The sequence below is a fragment of the Otolemur garnettii genome, unplaced genomic scaffold (assembly GCF_000181295.1).
Source record: "Otolemur garnettii isolate 467f Iridium unplaced genomic scaffold, OtoGar3 scaffold00184, whole genome shotgun sequence".
In the NCBI taxonomy this organism is placed as follows: domain Eukaryota; kingdom Metazoa; phylum Chordata; class Mammalia; order Primates; family Galagidae; genus Otolemur; species Otolemur garnettii.
In genome coordinates, this window is record NW_003852579.1 from 618,220 (window position 1) to 633,664 (window position 15,445).

Below are 15,445 nucleotides of genomic sequence, written 5' to 3' on the forward strand. Positions count from 1 at the left end.
CTTGAGCCCAGGAGTTCTCGAGGTTGCTGTGAGCTGTGATGTCATGGCACTCTACCCAGGGGGACAGCTTGAGGCTCTGTCTCAAAAAAAAAAAACAACAAAAAACAGCTGGGCATTATGACAGGCACCTATAGTCCCAGCTACTCTGGAGGCTGAGGCAAGAGAATTGCTTCAGAGTTTGAGGGTACTGTGAGCTGTGATGCCACAGTACTCTACCGAGGGTGACAAAGTGAGACCCTGTCCCAAAAAAAAAGAAAAAAAAGGATTTGCTGTACTTATCAGGGAAAAATACAGATGTTTTGTATTTTTATGTATTTATATTATCTATGTAAAGTGCTTGGCACATAGTAGGTATTCAAGTGACAATTACTGGGAAGAAGGGAGTGGAAAGTGCTCCTGACTGCCTTCCTGCCTCCACTCCCCATCTGACTTTGTCTTTCTTTTCAGACGCTCACCCACGGTAGTGTAGTTTGCACTCGCACTTACGAGAAAGAGGCATGACCTGCCCATGCCTTCGCTGACTGCTGCTGATCGGCTGACCCTCGACTCAGAACCACATTGCCTCATTTTTTTCCTCTGCATTTTGTATAAATATATCTTGGTTGAAGGATTCTTCTGGAGTCAGGTGCCACCAGCCTGGATCCAGTTCCAGTTCCTATTGTGTGTGTGTGGTTTTTTTTTTTTTCAAAGGGTGCTCTGAGGTCAATAAAGCAGAGCCACGGCCACTCAGTTGCTTTTTTGCCATTGGTAACATAACTCTGGGAGTCTCAGTTTCCCCTGAGGGTAACTCGGGAGGAAGCACTGGTTGAAAGACTGAAAGGGAATCTCCAGGACTGGCAGTCAGCGGACCCCCTCGCATATTCAGTATGAAACAGCTGTATACACACTGGGTCTTTACATTGCCCTTCCCCATGGTCAAGTGAGCTAGTCCAGTCAGTGGTGGGGATGCCCAGGCTTGGGTATGGAACTGTAGCTAAACTTGCATTGAATAATCTTGGGTCTGACTCTTCTCTGTGAAATGCTGTGGTCTCGCCCTTTCCAGAATGCAGGCTTAAGACCTAGGACCCAGGCTTGTGCCATGATGGTGGAAGAAAATGACCAATGGCTCAGATGACTGCTGAGCTCCCACCTGTGCACCAGCCTAGTATTCATAGTTAAAAATTCTTACTCCTTCCCTAATCAACCCTAGGGGAAGAGGTCTAATCACATAGAGCAGAGGGCTTATAAGTGATCTCTCAAGAAGGCTGTGACCTGTGAGGGCCTCTGGCTCTGTTCTTGAGCTTGGCTTCTCTCCAAGGTCTGAGGTAACACATTAACTATTTTTCTGTCTACTAATGCAGCTTAGTGGCTTTAAGCCTGTAAATTACCCAGAAAGAAGGATTATAGGGATAAGAATTTTCAGTAAGTTTAAAACCAAACACACTTCCATTTAGTGCCAGGAATTTAAGCAGGGAGCTGAAGTAGAATCAATTGATTCACACAGCAGTAAATACAAAGTGAACAATGATCTTGGTTTCAGCTGTCAGGTTCAGTGGTCCGCTGGAATGTCATATACTAGCCAAGTCATACTGCAAATGATTGTTTTCTGGCTGTAGCCACTGCTGTCACTTCTAGCACAGCAGAACCAAGTTGGAGGGGATGAAAAGAGTTAAGCACCACTTAACATGTTCTCCCTCTGCCCCCTCTGCCCCGTGTTGGATGTGACAGAGAACACCCACCAATCAGCTCAGAAAGACTAATAGAAAGGGGCTAATCAGTCTCCAACTACAGCCAGACTTACCTCCACAGAAGTCCCTGTGGCTCTAGCCTGGACTCCTGTGTAGGAATCCAGTTCTGGCAGTGACAGCTGGAGAAGGTACTAGGACCTCCTGCTGAATGAAGTTGGATGAATGAATGTGTGAGCTGCAGGGGTTACTTGCAAAGGGACCAGGAGTGATAAGGAAAACAACTCATTCAGGCAGCTGCTTTTGAACTCTAGTTCCCAAACCTGCCTGTTGCATGAGGGGAAGCCATCTCCCATGGGAGTGATGTTAACAGGGTGGGAAGCCATATCCTCACTATTAAGTCTTTCTAGGATCCAGGGCTTTCAAGGTCACAACCACCCTCTGCACTTTTTCTTCTCTCAGTCCTTGTGCTTCTTCTTATGCTTCTTTTTCTTTTTCTTCTTCTTTGCTGCCTTGCTGTCTTTCGATGTGTGCCTTGACCTCTTGCCTATATCACTCTCAGAGTCTGAGCTGTCAGAGTCAGATGACTTCCTGTCTCTATGTTTCTTTTTCTTCTTTTCCTAAAAAAAAAATTAAAAACTCAACATTTGTGTATATATTTGCTTTTAAAAAATCATAGCACATAATCAATAGGGGGCCATTTAATAAATTATAAAACATTAATTAAAAAGTAAAAGTAAATCTTCAAGTACTGATATGAAAAAATACCCTGAACAAGTAAAAGAACCAAAATATAATACAGTATATATTGCAGACTGCAGCGTGTCTAACATGTGTATTCATATGTACACACGTATATGCATACCATATACTATGTAGATATTTACACATATCTGCATATATTTAATAAATGTAGAGAACACTGGAAAGGACACATCAAACCAGTAACAAGTGTTACCTTGGAAATAAACTGAATGGGGGGAAAAACAGGAGTCTTTTGCTTTTTCTTTCATACAATTGTGTCTAGCTTTATTAAAAAAGAAAAAAAAAACCCCAGGAAGCATCTATTGCTTTTGTTTTTAAAAGCACAGAATATGGCTCGGTGCTCATAGCTCAGCAGTTAGGGCGCCAGTCACATACACTAAGGCTGGCGGTTGGAACCTGGCCTGGGCCTGCCAAACAGCAAAGACAACTATAACAAAAAATAGCCAGGCGTTGTTGTGGGCACCCTTATAGCCCCAGCTGCTTGGGAGGCTGAGGCAAAAGAATTGCTTAAGTCCAAGAGTTAAAGGTTGCTGTGAGCTGTGACGCCACAGTACTCTACAGAGGGCAACATAGTGAGACTGTCTCAAAAAATAAAATAAAATACAAGCACAGAACAGGCTGGGCACAGTGGCTTTTTTTTTTTTTTTTTTTGAGACATAGTCTTCCAGCTAGCACTCTGGAAGGCTAAAGCGGGTGGAATGCCTGAGCTCATGGGTTCAAGACCAGACTGAGCAAGAGTGAGACCCCATCTCTAAAAATAGCTAAGTGTTGTGGCAGGTGCCTGTAGTCCTAGCTACTGGGGAGGCTAAGGCAAGAGAATCACTTAAGCCCAACAGTTTGAGGTTGCTGTGAGCTATGACAGCTATAGCACTCTACTGAGGGTGATGAAATGAAACTCTGTGTCTAAATAAATACATAAAAATAAAAAATAAAAGCACAGGATATTAAAGCTAAAAGGGGTCCCTAGAGACCACCTAGTCCATCCAGAGACACTGAGTCTAGATTTAGGACTCCTGACTTCCATTATGTTTTTTTTTTTTTTTTCCATTCTGGTTTCTATTAGATTCTGCTTCTAGGGGAAATGACTGCCATCAAATATACCCTTGAATATCCACCATCTTTCACTTTCACAAAGTTATACTCATAAAGAACAAAGCTAGGTGTAATCCTACCACTCTGGGAGGAGCCTGAACAAAGTGAGCTCCACTTCTACTAAAAACAGAAAAATTAGCCAGGTATGGTGGTGCATACCTGTAGTCCCAGCTACTCTGGGACTGAGGACTGGAAACTGAGGCAGGAGGATTGCTGATTGCTGTATGCTAGGCTGAGGCCACAGCACTCTAGTCCAGGTAACAGAGGATGACTCTGTCTCCAAAAAAAAAAAAAAAAAAGAACCAAGCTAGAAAGAATTTTCCCAATTATATCCACTATACCATGCTGCCAAGGTAATAATACAAACCTATATAAAGGACAGGAGACAGGCTCGGCGCCTGTGGCTCAGGTGGCTAGGGTGCTAGCCACATACACCTAAAGTGGCAGGTGCGAATCCAGCCTGGGCCCGCCAAACAACAATGATGGCTGCAACCAAAAAATAGCCGGGCGTTGTGGCAGGTGCCTGTGGTCCCAGCTACTTGGGAGGCTGAGACAGGAGACTCGCTTGAGCCCAGGAGTTGGAGGTTGCTGTGAGCTGTGATGCCATGGCACTCTACCCAGGGTGACAGCTTGAGGCTCTGTCTCAAAAAAAAAAAAAGGACAGAAGACAGAGTCCCAGGTTTCCATGAAGCAATACAGGCAGTTTTTTTTTTTGGTTGCAGCCGTCATTGTTGTTTGGCGGGTCCGGGCTGGGGATTCGAACCTGCCACCTTAGGTGTATGTGGCTGGCGCCTTAGCCGATTGAGCTATAGGCGCTGAGCCAGGCAGTTTTTTTTAAGAGACGAAGTCTCACTTTGTTGCCCTCAGTAGAGTGCCGTGAATCTCTTGGGCTTAAGAGATTCTCTTGCCTCAGCCTCCTGGGTAGCTGGGACTACAGGTGCCCGCCACAACACCTGTTTTTTTGTTGCAGTTTGGCTGGGGCTGGTTTCAAACTTGCCACCCTCAGTATTTGGGGCTGGTACCCTACTCACTGAGCCACAGGTGCCTCCCAATACTGGCAGTTTCTAAGCACTGCATAAACCTCTTCCTTGAACTTCAAATATTTACAGTGCCTTGTAAGGTTTCAAGAAGATGGAGAGACTATGGAAGAAGAAAGGGAAAGAGCAGAAAAAGATGAGAGGTGCCTACTCCTATAGGTTTCCAACCAGCACCTGGAGAGCTGTATATCTGCCTGAGTAATACACTAGGTCTCAGGAGCTGGCTGTGAGAAATGGTGGACAGAACACAACACTGAAGCATGTGCTAGACAGAACTAGATCTGAGTTCTGGCTCTGCCATTTGCTATTCTATAATCTCGGGCCATCTCACGTCACTGAAGTCTATCTCCTCAACAAAATGGAGGCGGTAAGAATAGTGCCTCTCTGGCTGTGGTAAAGATTTAATGAGATAGCATCTGTGGCTTGGAGAAGCTAAAAGCCACTTGTCCCAGATGACAGAGGCGGGCTGGGATCTGCATGTAGCTGATGTAAATGGAGATCTCAATTTTCTTAGGGAGCACATGGCTCCTGTTTCTATTATTATACAATGGGAGGCCTCAAGGTCTGAATGGCTGAATAATAATTTTGGATTAAGATAGAATTAAGTTCAAATTCCAGCTCTATCATTTAACTCACTGTGACATACAATAAGGGACTTAACTTTTTTTTTTAGAGACAGAGTCTTACTTTATCACCCTCGGTAGAATGCTGTGTAGTGTCACAGCTCACAGCAACCTCCAACTCCTGGGCTTAGGTGATTCTCTTGCCTCAGCCTCATGAGTAGCTGGGACTACAGGCACCCGTCACAACGCCCGGCTATTTTTTGTTGCAGTTTGGGGCCAGGTTTGAACCTGCCACCCTCGGTATATGGGGCCAGTGCCCTACCCCTGAGCCATAGGCGCTGCCCATGACTTAACTTTTTGAACTTCAATTTCATTTAAGTAAACTGGAAATAATAAGTACCCACTTCAAACAATGCTATGAAGATTAAACAAGGTAAGTACTAACTATAATACCTGATATATTATAGGCACTTAGTGGTAGCTGGAAGTTACTTTTCTTCTCATTATCTCCCAGGATGTTCTGATAGTCTGGCTAAGAATCGACAGTAGATGAATCAAAATTTTATTTATTTATTTATTTTTTTGAGACAGAACCTCAAGCTGTCACCCTGGGTAGAGTGCTGCGGCATCATAGCTCACAGCAACCTCCAACTCCTGGGCTTAAGCGATTCTCTTGCCTCAGCCTCCCAAGTAGCTGGGACTACAGGCACCCACCACAACACCTGGCCAGTTTTTGGTTATAGCTGTCATCATTGTTCAGCAGGCCCAGGTTGGATTCGAACCCACCAGCTCTTGTGTATGTGGCTGGTGCCTTAGTCACTTAAGCTACAGGTGCCAAGCCTGAGTCAACGTTTTAAGAGGAGATGAAATAAAAATTCCTTCTAGGCACCTCAAACAGAGTAGAGAGTAGGGTGCAAAAAGCTTTCTAGACCCACACTGCCAAGTTATGGCAGTCATGACTACAAAGAGCTGAGAGTTGGCAAATCAACAATTTAGTTACATTGCTGCATCTCTGTGGATGGCAAGACCATGGAAGTCTATCATAGGATATCACAGACTTGGGAGCCTCACTGGGCTCTGCCCCTTATATAGGGTAGGGTCCTGGGAAAGTAAATAAGAGAATGTTGCATCTGAAAGCAGTTCCCCCTAAGCCTGGCTCAGCTTATTATGAGTAGAGTAATAATGCTACCTTACACCTGAATAGAACTTTATCAAGCTTTTGCATCCCTTAGCATATTTTAGTAATAATTTGATAGGTTCAGAATTCATGACTTATTATTTTCATTTTATATATGGAAAAACTACAACGCAGAAACATCAAGTAAGTCAACCAAGGCTAAAGTGGCAAGCTGTTGTACTTTCTAGCAGAGTTGGACAATATTTCCTCTTTGCTTTCTCTCAAGAGAGAAAAGAAAAACAATCCTCTAGAGAGCCCTAGCATCCTGGAAGCTAAATAGAAGGACACCAAGAGATAGTCTTTTTTTAGACTTCAGTCTTGAACACACAAAAAAGCTTTCATAGTCTAAACAAAGACAATCCAATTCTCCATCAGGTGGCATCATTTTCATTGTGTATCCATGAGCTAGAGAACAAAAGAACAATCACTTCAAAAGTTACAGAGGAAAGTTGGGAGTTGGGGTGGCAGAAGGGTGAGAGCCAGAAAATGAAATGAGCTTCTCTCCAGTGAATGATACATTCCAGTGGGAGATAAAAGGTAAAAAAATGACTCAGAGAGACTTGCTGGCGCCTGTGGCTCAGTGAGTGGGGCGCCGGCCCCACACACCGAGGGTGGCGGGTTCAAACCCAGCCTGGGCCAAACTGGAACAAAAAAATAGCCAGGTGTTGTGGCAGGCACCTGTAGTCCCAGCTGCTCAGGAGGCTGAGGCAAGAGAATTGCCTAAGTCCAGGAGTTGGAGGTTGCTGTGAGCTGTGATGCTACTGTACTCTACCGAGGGCAATAAAGTGAGACTCTGTCTCTAAAAAAAAAAAAAAAATGAGGTGGAGTAGCTCACACCTGTAATCCCAGCACTCTGGGAGGCCAAGGCAGGTGGATTGCCTGAACTCCCAGGTTCGAGACCAGCCTGAGCTACAGAGAGACCTTATCTCTAAAAATAGCCAGGCGTTGTAGCGGACACCTGTAGTTCCATCTACTTGGGAAGCTGAAACAACAGAATCACTTTTGAGCCCAAGAGTTTGAGGTTGCTGTGGGTTGTGACACCATGGCATTCTACCAAGGGTGACAAAGTAAGAGTCCATCTTAAAAAAAAAAAGACTCAGAGGTCTGAGGCCATGGCAAAGAGGCCAGGAGGGGCACTAGAAAGAAGCCACTGTTGAGCTCGGTGCCTGTAGCACAGTGATTATGGCTCCAGCCATGTACACTGAGGGTGGCAGGTTCGAACCTCCCCCACTCCCCCCACCTAAACAACAACTGCAACAACAAAAAAAATAGCCGGGTGTTATGGCGGGCACCTGTAGTCCCAGTTACTTGGGAGGCTAAGGCAAGAGAATCGCCTAAGCCCAGGAGTTGGAGGTTGCTGTGAGCTGTGATATCTACCAAGGGTGATACACTGTGACTCTATCTCAAAAAAAAAAAAAGAAAAAAAAAAGAGGTCACTGGTCAAATATCGCCAAGACTGCTAAGAAAAGCACATGCCCCTTGCTAGAGCAGCTAGTCCAATTATTCCCTCTATACTTCTGAAACAGGACAGTAGCAGCCCAGTGTGAGAGAAAGACAAAAATAAAAGCTAAAACAGAAAAGAGAATAATAACAATAAATATTTATTGAATACTTAATTTTCTAGATGCTGGGTTAGTGCTTTGCACATATCATTCATTTAACTTTCACAACATATCTACAGAGTGGGCATAATTATCCCTATGTTTTTAGGAATGAAAATTACAGTGTCAGAGAGGTTAATTGAGATGAAGTGATTTGCCTAAGTGGTAGAACCCTGAGTGACTCAGGCTGGATCTCAAAGCAGATGTTTTTTCTAGACCTGTCTACAAAGCTAGAAAAAGTGCTACATACTTCATTGCTGATTATTATGTTCATGAACTTAATTGTCAGACATCATACAATGATAGCTCTGATGGCCATTCCACACAGAGTTCCAAAATTACTTTGAAGAGTGGAATAGGCACTGGTATTGGTACATAGCTTCCCAAGGGCAGTACTTCAAAGGTGACTGTAGTGATATTCAGCAACAAGGTATGTAGCCTTTTTTCTAGGATGAATTTGCAAACTTAATTGTCTGACATCAGACATTAAAGGCAGCATCTAACGTAATACTCCCCAATCAAAAGGCACTGATATGGCTAGAAATCAATCAAGCAAACAAGCATGTATTCTTGAGAGATGACTGAATCTCAAAAAATGACTAGATTTTCTTTTTCTTTTTCTTTTTTTTTTTTTTGAGACAGTCTCACTGTATCACCCTTGGTAGAGTACCATAGAGTTACAGCTCACAGCAACCTCAAACTCTTTGGCTTGCCTCAGCCTCCCAAGTAGCTGGGACTACAGGCACCCACCACAACGCCTAGCTATTTTTTGTTGCAGTTGTCATTGTTGTATAGGAGGCCTAGGCCGGGTTCGAACTTGCCAGCTTCGGTGCATGTAGCTGGCGCTGTAACTACTGTTATATGGGCGCCAAGCCATGACTTGGTTTTCAAATGGATTCACTAGGAAAACTTTTATTTATTTATTTATTTATTTAGAGACAGAGTCTCGCTTTGTCACCCTCAGCACTGTGCCCGGCCTCTCTAGGATAACTTTCGAGAAGTAGGATACAGAGCGATTCCCAGCTCGAACTTGCCTACAAGGCACAAGTTTACCTGGGCTAGAAAAGGAAAAGGTAGTAAGTATCAAGGAAAAGGTTTATCAATCAATTCACAAATACTAACTGAAATTTACTACCTACAAAACACTTAAGAAAGCCATAGTTACATACACTGTTGCTTAGGAGATAAAGAGAACACAAATGTCTAATATAATTCTGACAAAGAGTACCTACTAGAGCAAAGCATGCAGGGGCTGGTGGGGATGTAAAGTAAACACATTCAGCAGTGGAGCCTGGTACCACTCCCTTCAAACTTAAGCCAGTCTCATCAAATGAGGGAAAGAATAACTCCTTATCATCTCACAGTAACTCACTCAATAAATATTTACTGAGTACGTTCTATGAGTCAAGAATATTCATTCATTAATTTGTCTTTTATTAGTAATAGTTGAGTGAGGTCAGAAATCAGCTATCATAGCCTTCAAGACACAAAGTATGTAGTCAGGGAGAAAGACTAATTAGAATACTAGGCAGACCTATAGGTGGGCACAGTGGCTGCATTCATGCACTTTGGGAGGCCAAGGCAGGTGGATTGCCTGACCTCGTCTCTAAAAATAGGCAGGTGTTGTGGCGGGTGCCTGTAGTTCCAGCTACTCAGGAGGCTGAGGCAAGAGAATAGCTTGAGCCCAAGAGTTTCAGGTTGCTGTGAGCTGTGATGCCATGGCACTCTCTACCAAGGGTGACAAAGTGAGACTCTGTCTCAAAAGAAAAAAACAAAAACTAGTACAATGCTAGACAAATATGAAGCAGATAATACACATTTGTTCAGTAAATGACTAATTGAAGAGCTGAAGCATGTGCCTGCTGTACTAGCTACCAGGGAGGCCATGGCAGGAAAATATGGCTGCAGTAAGCTATGATCACACCATTGCACTCTGGCATGGATGCCAGACCAAGACTTTGTCTCTAAAAAGATTAAAATATTAAATTAAATTTAAAAAACCCAACAACTTAATAACTGGCCACAGTTAGAATAATCTGACATGATATCAGAACAACTATTTCCTGACCAAACTACAGCATAGTTCTTTTAGTTCCTTTCTGTATCATGCTACAAATGCCCTGTTTCTTTCTGCACCATAATGTCTGTTTTATGAATTGGTCTGCTCTAAGTAGTAGATAGGAGACAGAATTCAGTGAGACAGGTAGTCTTATACACTGCTGAGGACAGATAAGTACTTTCTGGAAGGCAATGTGATAAAATGTATCAAGAACCAAAAAGCCCTAACTCACTAATCTTACTAAAGAATTTATCCAATTTATTATTTAATAAGAGATACAGCCAAAAGTTTCTGTTGGAAGTTATATAAAATATCCAATAAGAAGAAAATAATTAGGCTCAGCGCCTATAGCTCAACCGGCTAAGGCGCCAGCCACGTACACCTAAGGTGGCGGGTTCGAATCCCCAGCCCGGACCCGCCAAACAACAATGACGGCTGCAACCAAAAAATAGCCGGGCGTTGTGGCGGGCGCCTGTGGTCCCAGCTACTTGGGAGGCGGAGGCAGGAGACTCGCTTGAGCCCAGGAGTTGGAGGTTGCTGTGAGCTGTAATGCCACGGCACTCTGCCCAGGGGGACAGCTTGAGGCTCTGTCTCAAAAAAAAAAAAAAAAAAAAAAAAAAGAAGAAAATAATTAAATAGAGCATCACACAATCATAGGGTAAAATATTGATTTAAGAGCAACACAAGCTCTTAAATCAAGCTTTTGAAAGACACTTAAGGATGCTAGAAAATGCTTTTGATAGGAAAATTCCAAAAAGTAGAATATAAACTATACCTAATAATATCACAATTTTGTATGTGTAGCTATATATATGTACATCTCTTTACCCAGACTCCTTAATAGTTTTTTGGTATGTTCTTTTTTTTTTTAGACGGAGCCTCAAGCTATCCCCTTGGGTAGAGTACCGTGGCATCACAGCTCACAGCAACCTCCAACTCCTAGACTCAAGCGAGTCTCCTGCCTCCACCTCCCAAGTAGCTGGGACTACAGGCGCCCGCCACAACGCCTGGCCATTTTTTGGTTGCAGCCATCATTGTTGTTTGGCAGGCCCGGGCTGGGGATTCGAACCCGCCACCTTAGGTGTATGTGGCTGGCGCCTTAGCCGCTTGAACCACAGGCTCCGAGCCTATTTTTGGTATGTTCTAATCTTTTTGCTAGGTAATAATAAATATGTGTGTGTGTACATATATATATATATATATATATATATCTAGTATTAGCACAATTTTGTATGATACAAAATATATTTGTATATGTACATATATATAGCTACACATACAAAATTGTGATTCTAGGTATATACATATGTACACACACATATATTTATTATTACCTAGCAAAAAGATTAGAACATACCAAAAATACTATTAAGGAGTCTGGGTAAAGAGATTATAGGATACCTTCATTTTTTTCTCCCCTCCCTTTTTTTTTTTTCCTCAAGACAGTCTTACTTTGTTGCCCACAGTACAGTACCGTGGCATCTTAGCTCACAGCAACCTCAAACTCTTGGGTTCAAGTGATCCTCTTGCCTCAGCCTCCTGAGTGGCTTGGACTAGAGGCGCCTGCCACAACGCCTGGCTATTTTTTTAGAGATGGAGGTCTTGCTCTGGCTCAGGCTGGTCCCGAACCTGTGAGCTCAAGCAATCCAACTACCTCAGCCTCCCAAGTGCTGGGATTATAGGCGTGAGCCACCGCACCCAGCCTTGGTTTTCTTTGTTTTCTAGTATTTCTGCTAACGATATATTTTCATCAAATTTTTTTTAATTTTTAATTTTTCCCTTTTATAGATGGGGTCTCCCTATGTTGGCCAGGCTGGAGTACAGTGGCTACTCACAGGTGCAATCATAGAGCACTATGCCATCAAACTCCTGGCCTCAGGTGATCCTCTCACCTCAACCTTCCCAGGACCTGGGACTGACTACAGACACGAACCACCACACCTGTCTTTTCATATCTTCATTTTATTTATTGATTGATTTTGAGACAGTCTCACTATGTCACCCTCAGTAGAGTGCTGTGGAATCACAGCTCACAGCAACCTCAAACTCTTGGGCTTAAGCGATTCTTTTCCCTGAGCCTCCTGAGTAGCTGGGACTACAGGCGCCTGCCACAACGTCTGGCTATTTTTTGTTTGCAGTTGTCATTGTTTAGCAGACCTTGGCCAGGCTCGAACCTGCCAGGTTCAGTGTATGTGGCCAGCGCCCTACTCACTGGGCTACAGGTGCTGAGACATATCTTCATTTTAAAACTTGAAAAAATATGATAAATAAAATAAAAAACAAAACAGCACTCACTTTCTTTCTTTTTCTAGAAGAATTTTTCATGGGGTCAGGCTTCTCAAACTCTGCTGACTTTGCTTCTTCCTCTTCTTCTTCCTCATCAGGTATCAGAGAGTATTTGGTCCCCCCTGGTTGCGTGAAGCAGTCTTTTGCAAAGTGGCCTGCAGAAGACAAATAGAGTAGAGGAGAAAGCAGTCTTGCTTCTCAGCGGGTGGACCTTCCCCAGAGGCTTCTGAAAGAGTCTGTTTCTAGAAATATTATTGAGATCTTTCAGAAAAAGCCGTTTGATCAGAGCATATTTTCCATCACCTCAAGATGGCATTGCTCACTCAACCAGAGCCAGACTAGCAGCTGGTCTCAGAGCTGTGAGAAACACAGTCTTAGAGCTGCCTTGGAAATGACAGAGGACATGAAGATGCAGACTTGTGTTCCATTAGTAATGGGGCTTATTAATTTTTAAAGATTTATCTTGGAACTTATCCTGACAACAAAAAGCTGTTCCAAAGCACAGGATGTTTAGCACAGGGAGTCAAGTGGCAGGCCAAGCCCTAAAGGAATATAGCTTTTAGGCAGCTGCTAGGAAACAGGCACTCAGATGCAAGGTAACACTTGGAGAGACAGGCACAGTCACCTAAGGGCACTGAACATTCACAGATCGTCAGGTCTGGCAAGGGCCAGAGAGATCATCTAATCCAAAATCCTATGTGTGAGAGGATATGAAGGCCTAGAGTTGAGAAGTAGCTCAAGGTCACTAGCAGAACTAAAACTTATCCCAGGTCCCATGACTCCCTGCCCTGTGCTCTTTCTGATGCATCAAAACCAATTATACCTTTGACCTACTCTTTGCTGACTGGGACAATTCCACTTCCCATGATTCTCTGTCTTAAGTAATGCCTGATGGACACAGGCTGAAAAGCAAGAGAACCCATTGTTTTGAGCCTATAGTGCTATTGAGGGGCACTTTAATAGATGCTATGCTTGGCTTGGTGCCTGTGGCTCAAGTGGCTAAGGCGCCAGCCACATATAACTAAGGTGGCAGGTTCGAATCCAGTCCGGGCCAGCCAAACAACAATGATGGCTGCAACCAAAAGAAATAGCAAGGCATTGTGGTGGGCGCCTGTGGTCCCAGCTACTAGGGAGGTGGAGGCAGGAGACTCGCTTGAGCTCAGGAGTTGGAGGTTGCTGTGAGCTGTGATGCCATGGGACTCTACCTAGGGGGATAGCTTGAGGCTCTGTCTCAAAAAAAAAAAAAAATAGATGCTATGCTCTAGACTGTTAGTTCTGTCTGAACCTGTGGTAGGTCCTGTCTCAGAGGGACAGAGGAATTGTCTGAGAGTGTCAAAAAGCTATGTTGCGGCAGGGTGGGGGTGGTGGTGGAGGGAGAGTAGTTGGTGGGACCACACCTACAGTGCATCTTATAAGGGTACATGTGAAACTTACTAGGTATAGAATATAAATGTCTTAATACAATAACTAAGAAAATGCCGTGAAGGCTATGTTGACCAGTTTGATGAAAGCATTTCAGGTTGTGTGTAAAACTAGCACATTGTACCCCATGATTGCATTAATGTACACAGCTATGATTAAAAAAAAAAAAGCTATGTTGCAAACTAGTTGTTACCTCTGCATCCAGAAGCTGGCTGTTGCCTGGAAGGGGATACATCATAGAATTTTCCAGATATCTGGAGTATCTGCTAAGGAGGCATTGTTTCAAATTTGTTTTCCCTTCCTCCAGCTACATTAGTGGTAAGTATGGGCTTAAAACCCCACAATTTCAACCAATGCACAAATATGCTAGCAGTTATGGTAGAAAAATAAACAAAGTAGGATGCATAGAAGGCTGGGGAGAAGGGGTGACAAGTTGAGGTCAATCTGAAAATGAGAACCTGGCAATCCTTCTCATCATAGCACCAATAAGGGAAGTTAGAATGAAAGAGCTTTTTAATATTTGAGTAAGACTAAAGGAAACCCGAGGAAATAGAGCTAAGGTGAAGTGACTATCCTATATTCTTTATTCATAAAAGGATGTTGTATTCAGAACTCTGACATTAAAGAGATAAAGATGAGGAAGAAAGGGCTTAACATGGATCTTTAAGGAATATATTTCCAAGACACTTAACTTTTGCAGAACAATAATTGTCCTTAGAGAAAAAAACCTTAAGATTGTTAATTAATCACAGGGTGACACCTATGGCTCAAAGGAGTAGGGCGCCAACCCCATATGCCGGAGGTGGCGGGTTCAAACCCAGCCCCGGCCAAAAACTGCAAAAAAAAAAAAAAAAAAGAGTATTAATCATAATCCAACACTTTTATTTCTCCTGACATGGTTCATGGGGAGCTTGCCCAGGTAGAGCATCAGTTGGGCTGAGGGGGGTTGATAGTGGTATAAGATCTGGCAGGGCCAGCATTCAGAAAAGTAAACAGAAAAACTCTTAGGTGAGTCTGGAATAACAGCATGAATAGGTGAGGACATCACTTGGATAACAATAGAGTGAGCTAAACTCACATTGGACCACCTCCTTCATCCAGTAAAGGGTACATCCAGGAGGAGAGAACGGTGGAAATGGCAGCAGCTTCATCTCACCTTTACAACCACACTTCTTGCAGGTGGTGTTCAGGACAGCCTCGAGGGTGATCTTCTGCCCAGTGTAATCCTGGAAGGAACGCCTCCTCCTCTCTTCTTGCCTGTAATGAAAAAGATACTGACTGCTGGCCCACTTAAGAGATGTGGACACAGATATTACAAAAGTAATACTGTAGGTGGGTTTTTTGTTTGGGGCAGTAAAAAGGGACAAAAAAGGAGAACTGTTAGGCAGAACAAAATAGGCACTGAAAACAATGATATAAAATAGCTTAATATTTTACTCAGAACAATGCTTGGAATACAAACAATTATGAATAAGACTAGGCTTCATCTCACTAATGCACAGAGGATGAAAATATAATTACTTACCATGCTAAGCACTCTACAGCCCTTATTGGGTCACTCATGGGTTAAAAGACCTTCAAAGGCTTTCTAGAAAATCAAGTCCAAATTCAGACCTCATCATTCAAGGCCTTTCCCAAGCTATTTCAAATATATTCTCTCAGCCTCATCTTTACTTATACAATATGCTCTGGCCAAACAAGACTATTTTTTCTTGTCCAGATGGGTTGGAGCTATTATTCAAGCAGTTCCCTCTGTCTGAATGCTTTGCTTTATTTCTA

General features: G+C 43.3%; 2 protein-coding genes across 5 annotated transcripts in view; one reads left to right on the top strand and one right to left on the bottom strand.

The window, feature by feature from the left end:
* The window catches only part of FABP3 (fatty acid binding protein 3), a 12,243-nt gene extending 11,487 nt beyond the window's left edge, over positions 1 to 756 (top strand). Inside the window, exon 4 of one of the 2 annotated variants that reach the window (XM_003800754.3) lies at positions 448 to 756. In XM_003800754.3, coding sequence (XP_003800802.1) covers positions 448 to 501 — 54 coding nt within the window. In that variant the 3' untranslated portion in view covers positions 502 to 756. The remainder of the gene's footprint in view (positions 1 to 447) is intronic. The other variant, XM_023507456.1, reaches the window with a different exon arrangement.
* Positions 757 to 1,404: 648 nt separating this feature from the next.
* The window catches only part of ZCCHC17 (zinc finger CCHC-type containing 17), a 64,645-nt gene continuing 50,604 nt past the window's right edge, over positions 1,405 to 15,445 (bottom strand). Inside the window, exons 6-8 of one of the 3 annotated variants that reach the window (XM_003800755.3) lie at positions 14,823 to 14,923; positions 12,254 to 12,399; positions 1,405 to 2,284 (exon numbers count right to left, since the gene is read on the bottom strand). In XM_003800755.3, the coding sequence (XP_003800803.1) occupies positions 2,123 to 2,284; positions 12,254 to 12,399; positions 14,823 to 14,923 (409 nt within the window). In that variant the 3' untranslated portion in view covers positions 1,405 to 2,122. Of the gene's footprint in view, positions 2,285 to 12,253; positions 12,400 to 14,744; positions 14,924 to 15,445 lie in introns of all 3 variants that reach the window. The other 2 variants (XM_023507457.1, XM_023507458.1) reach the window with 2 other exon arrangements.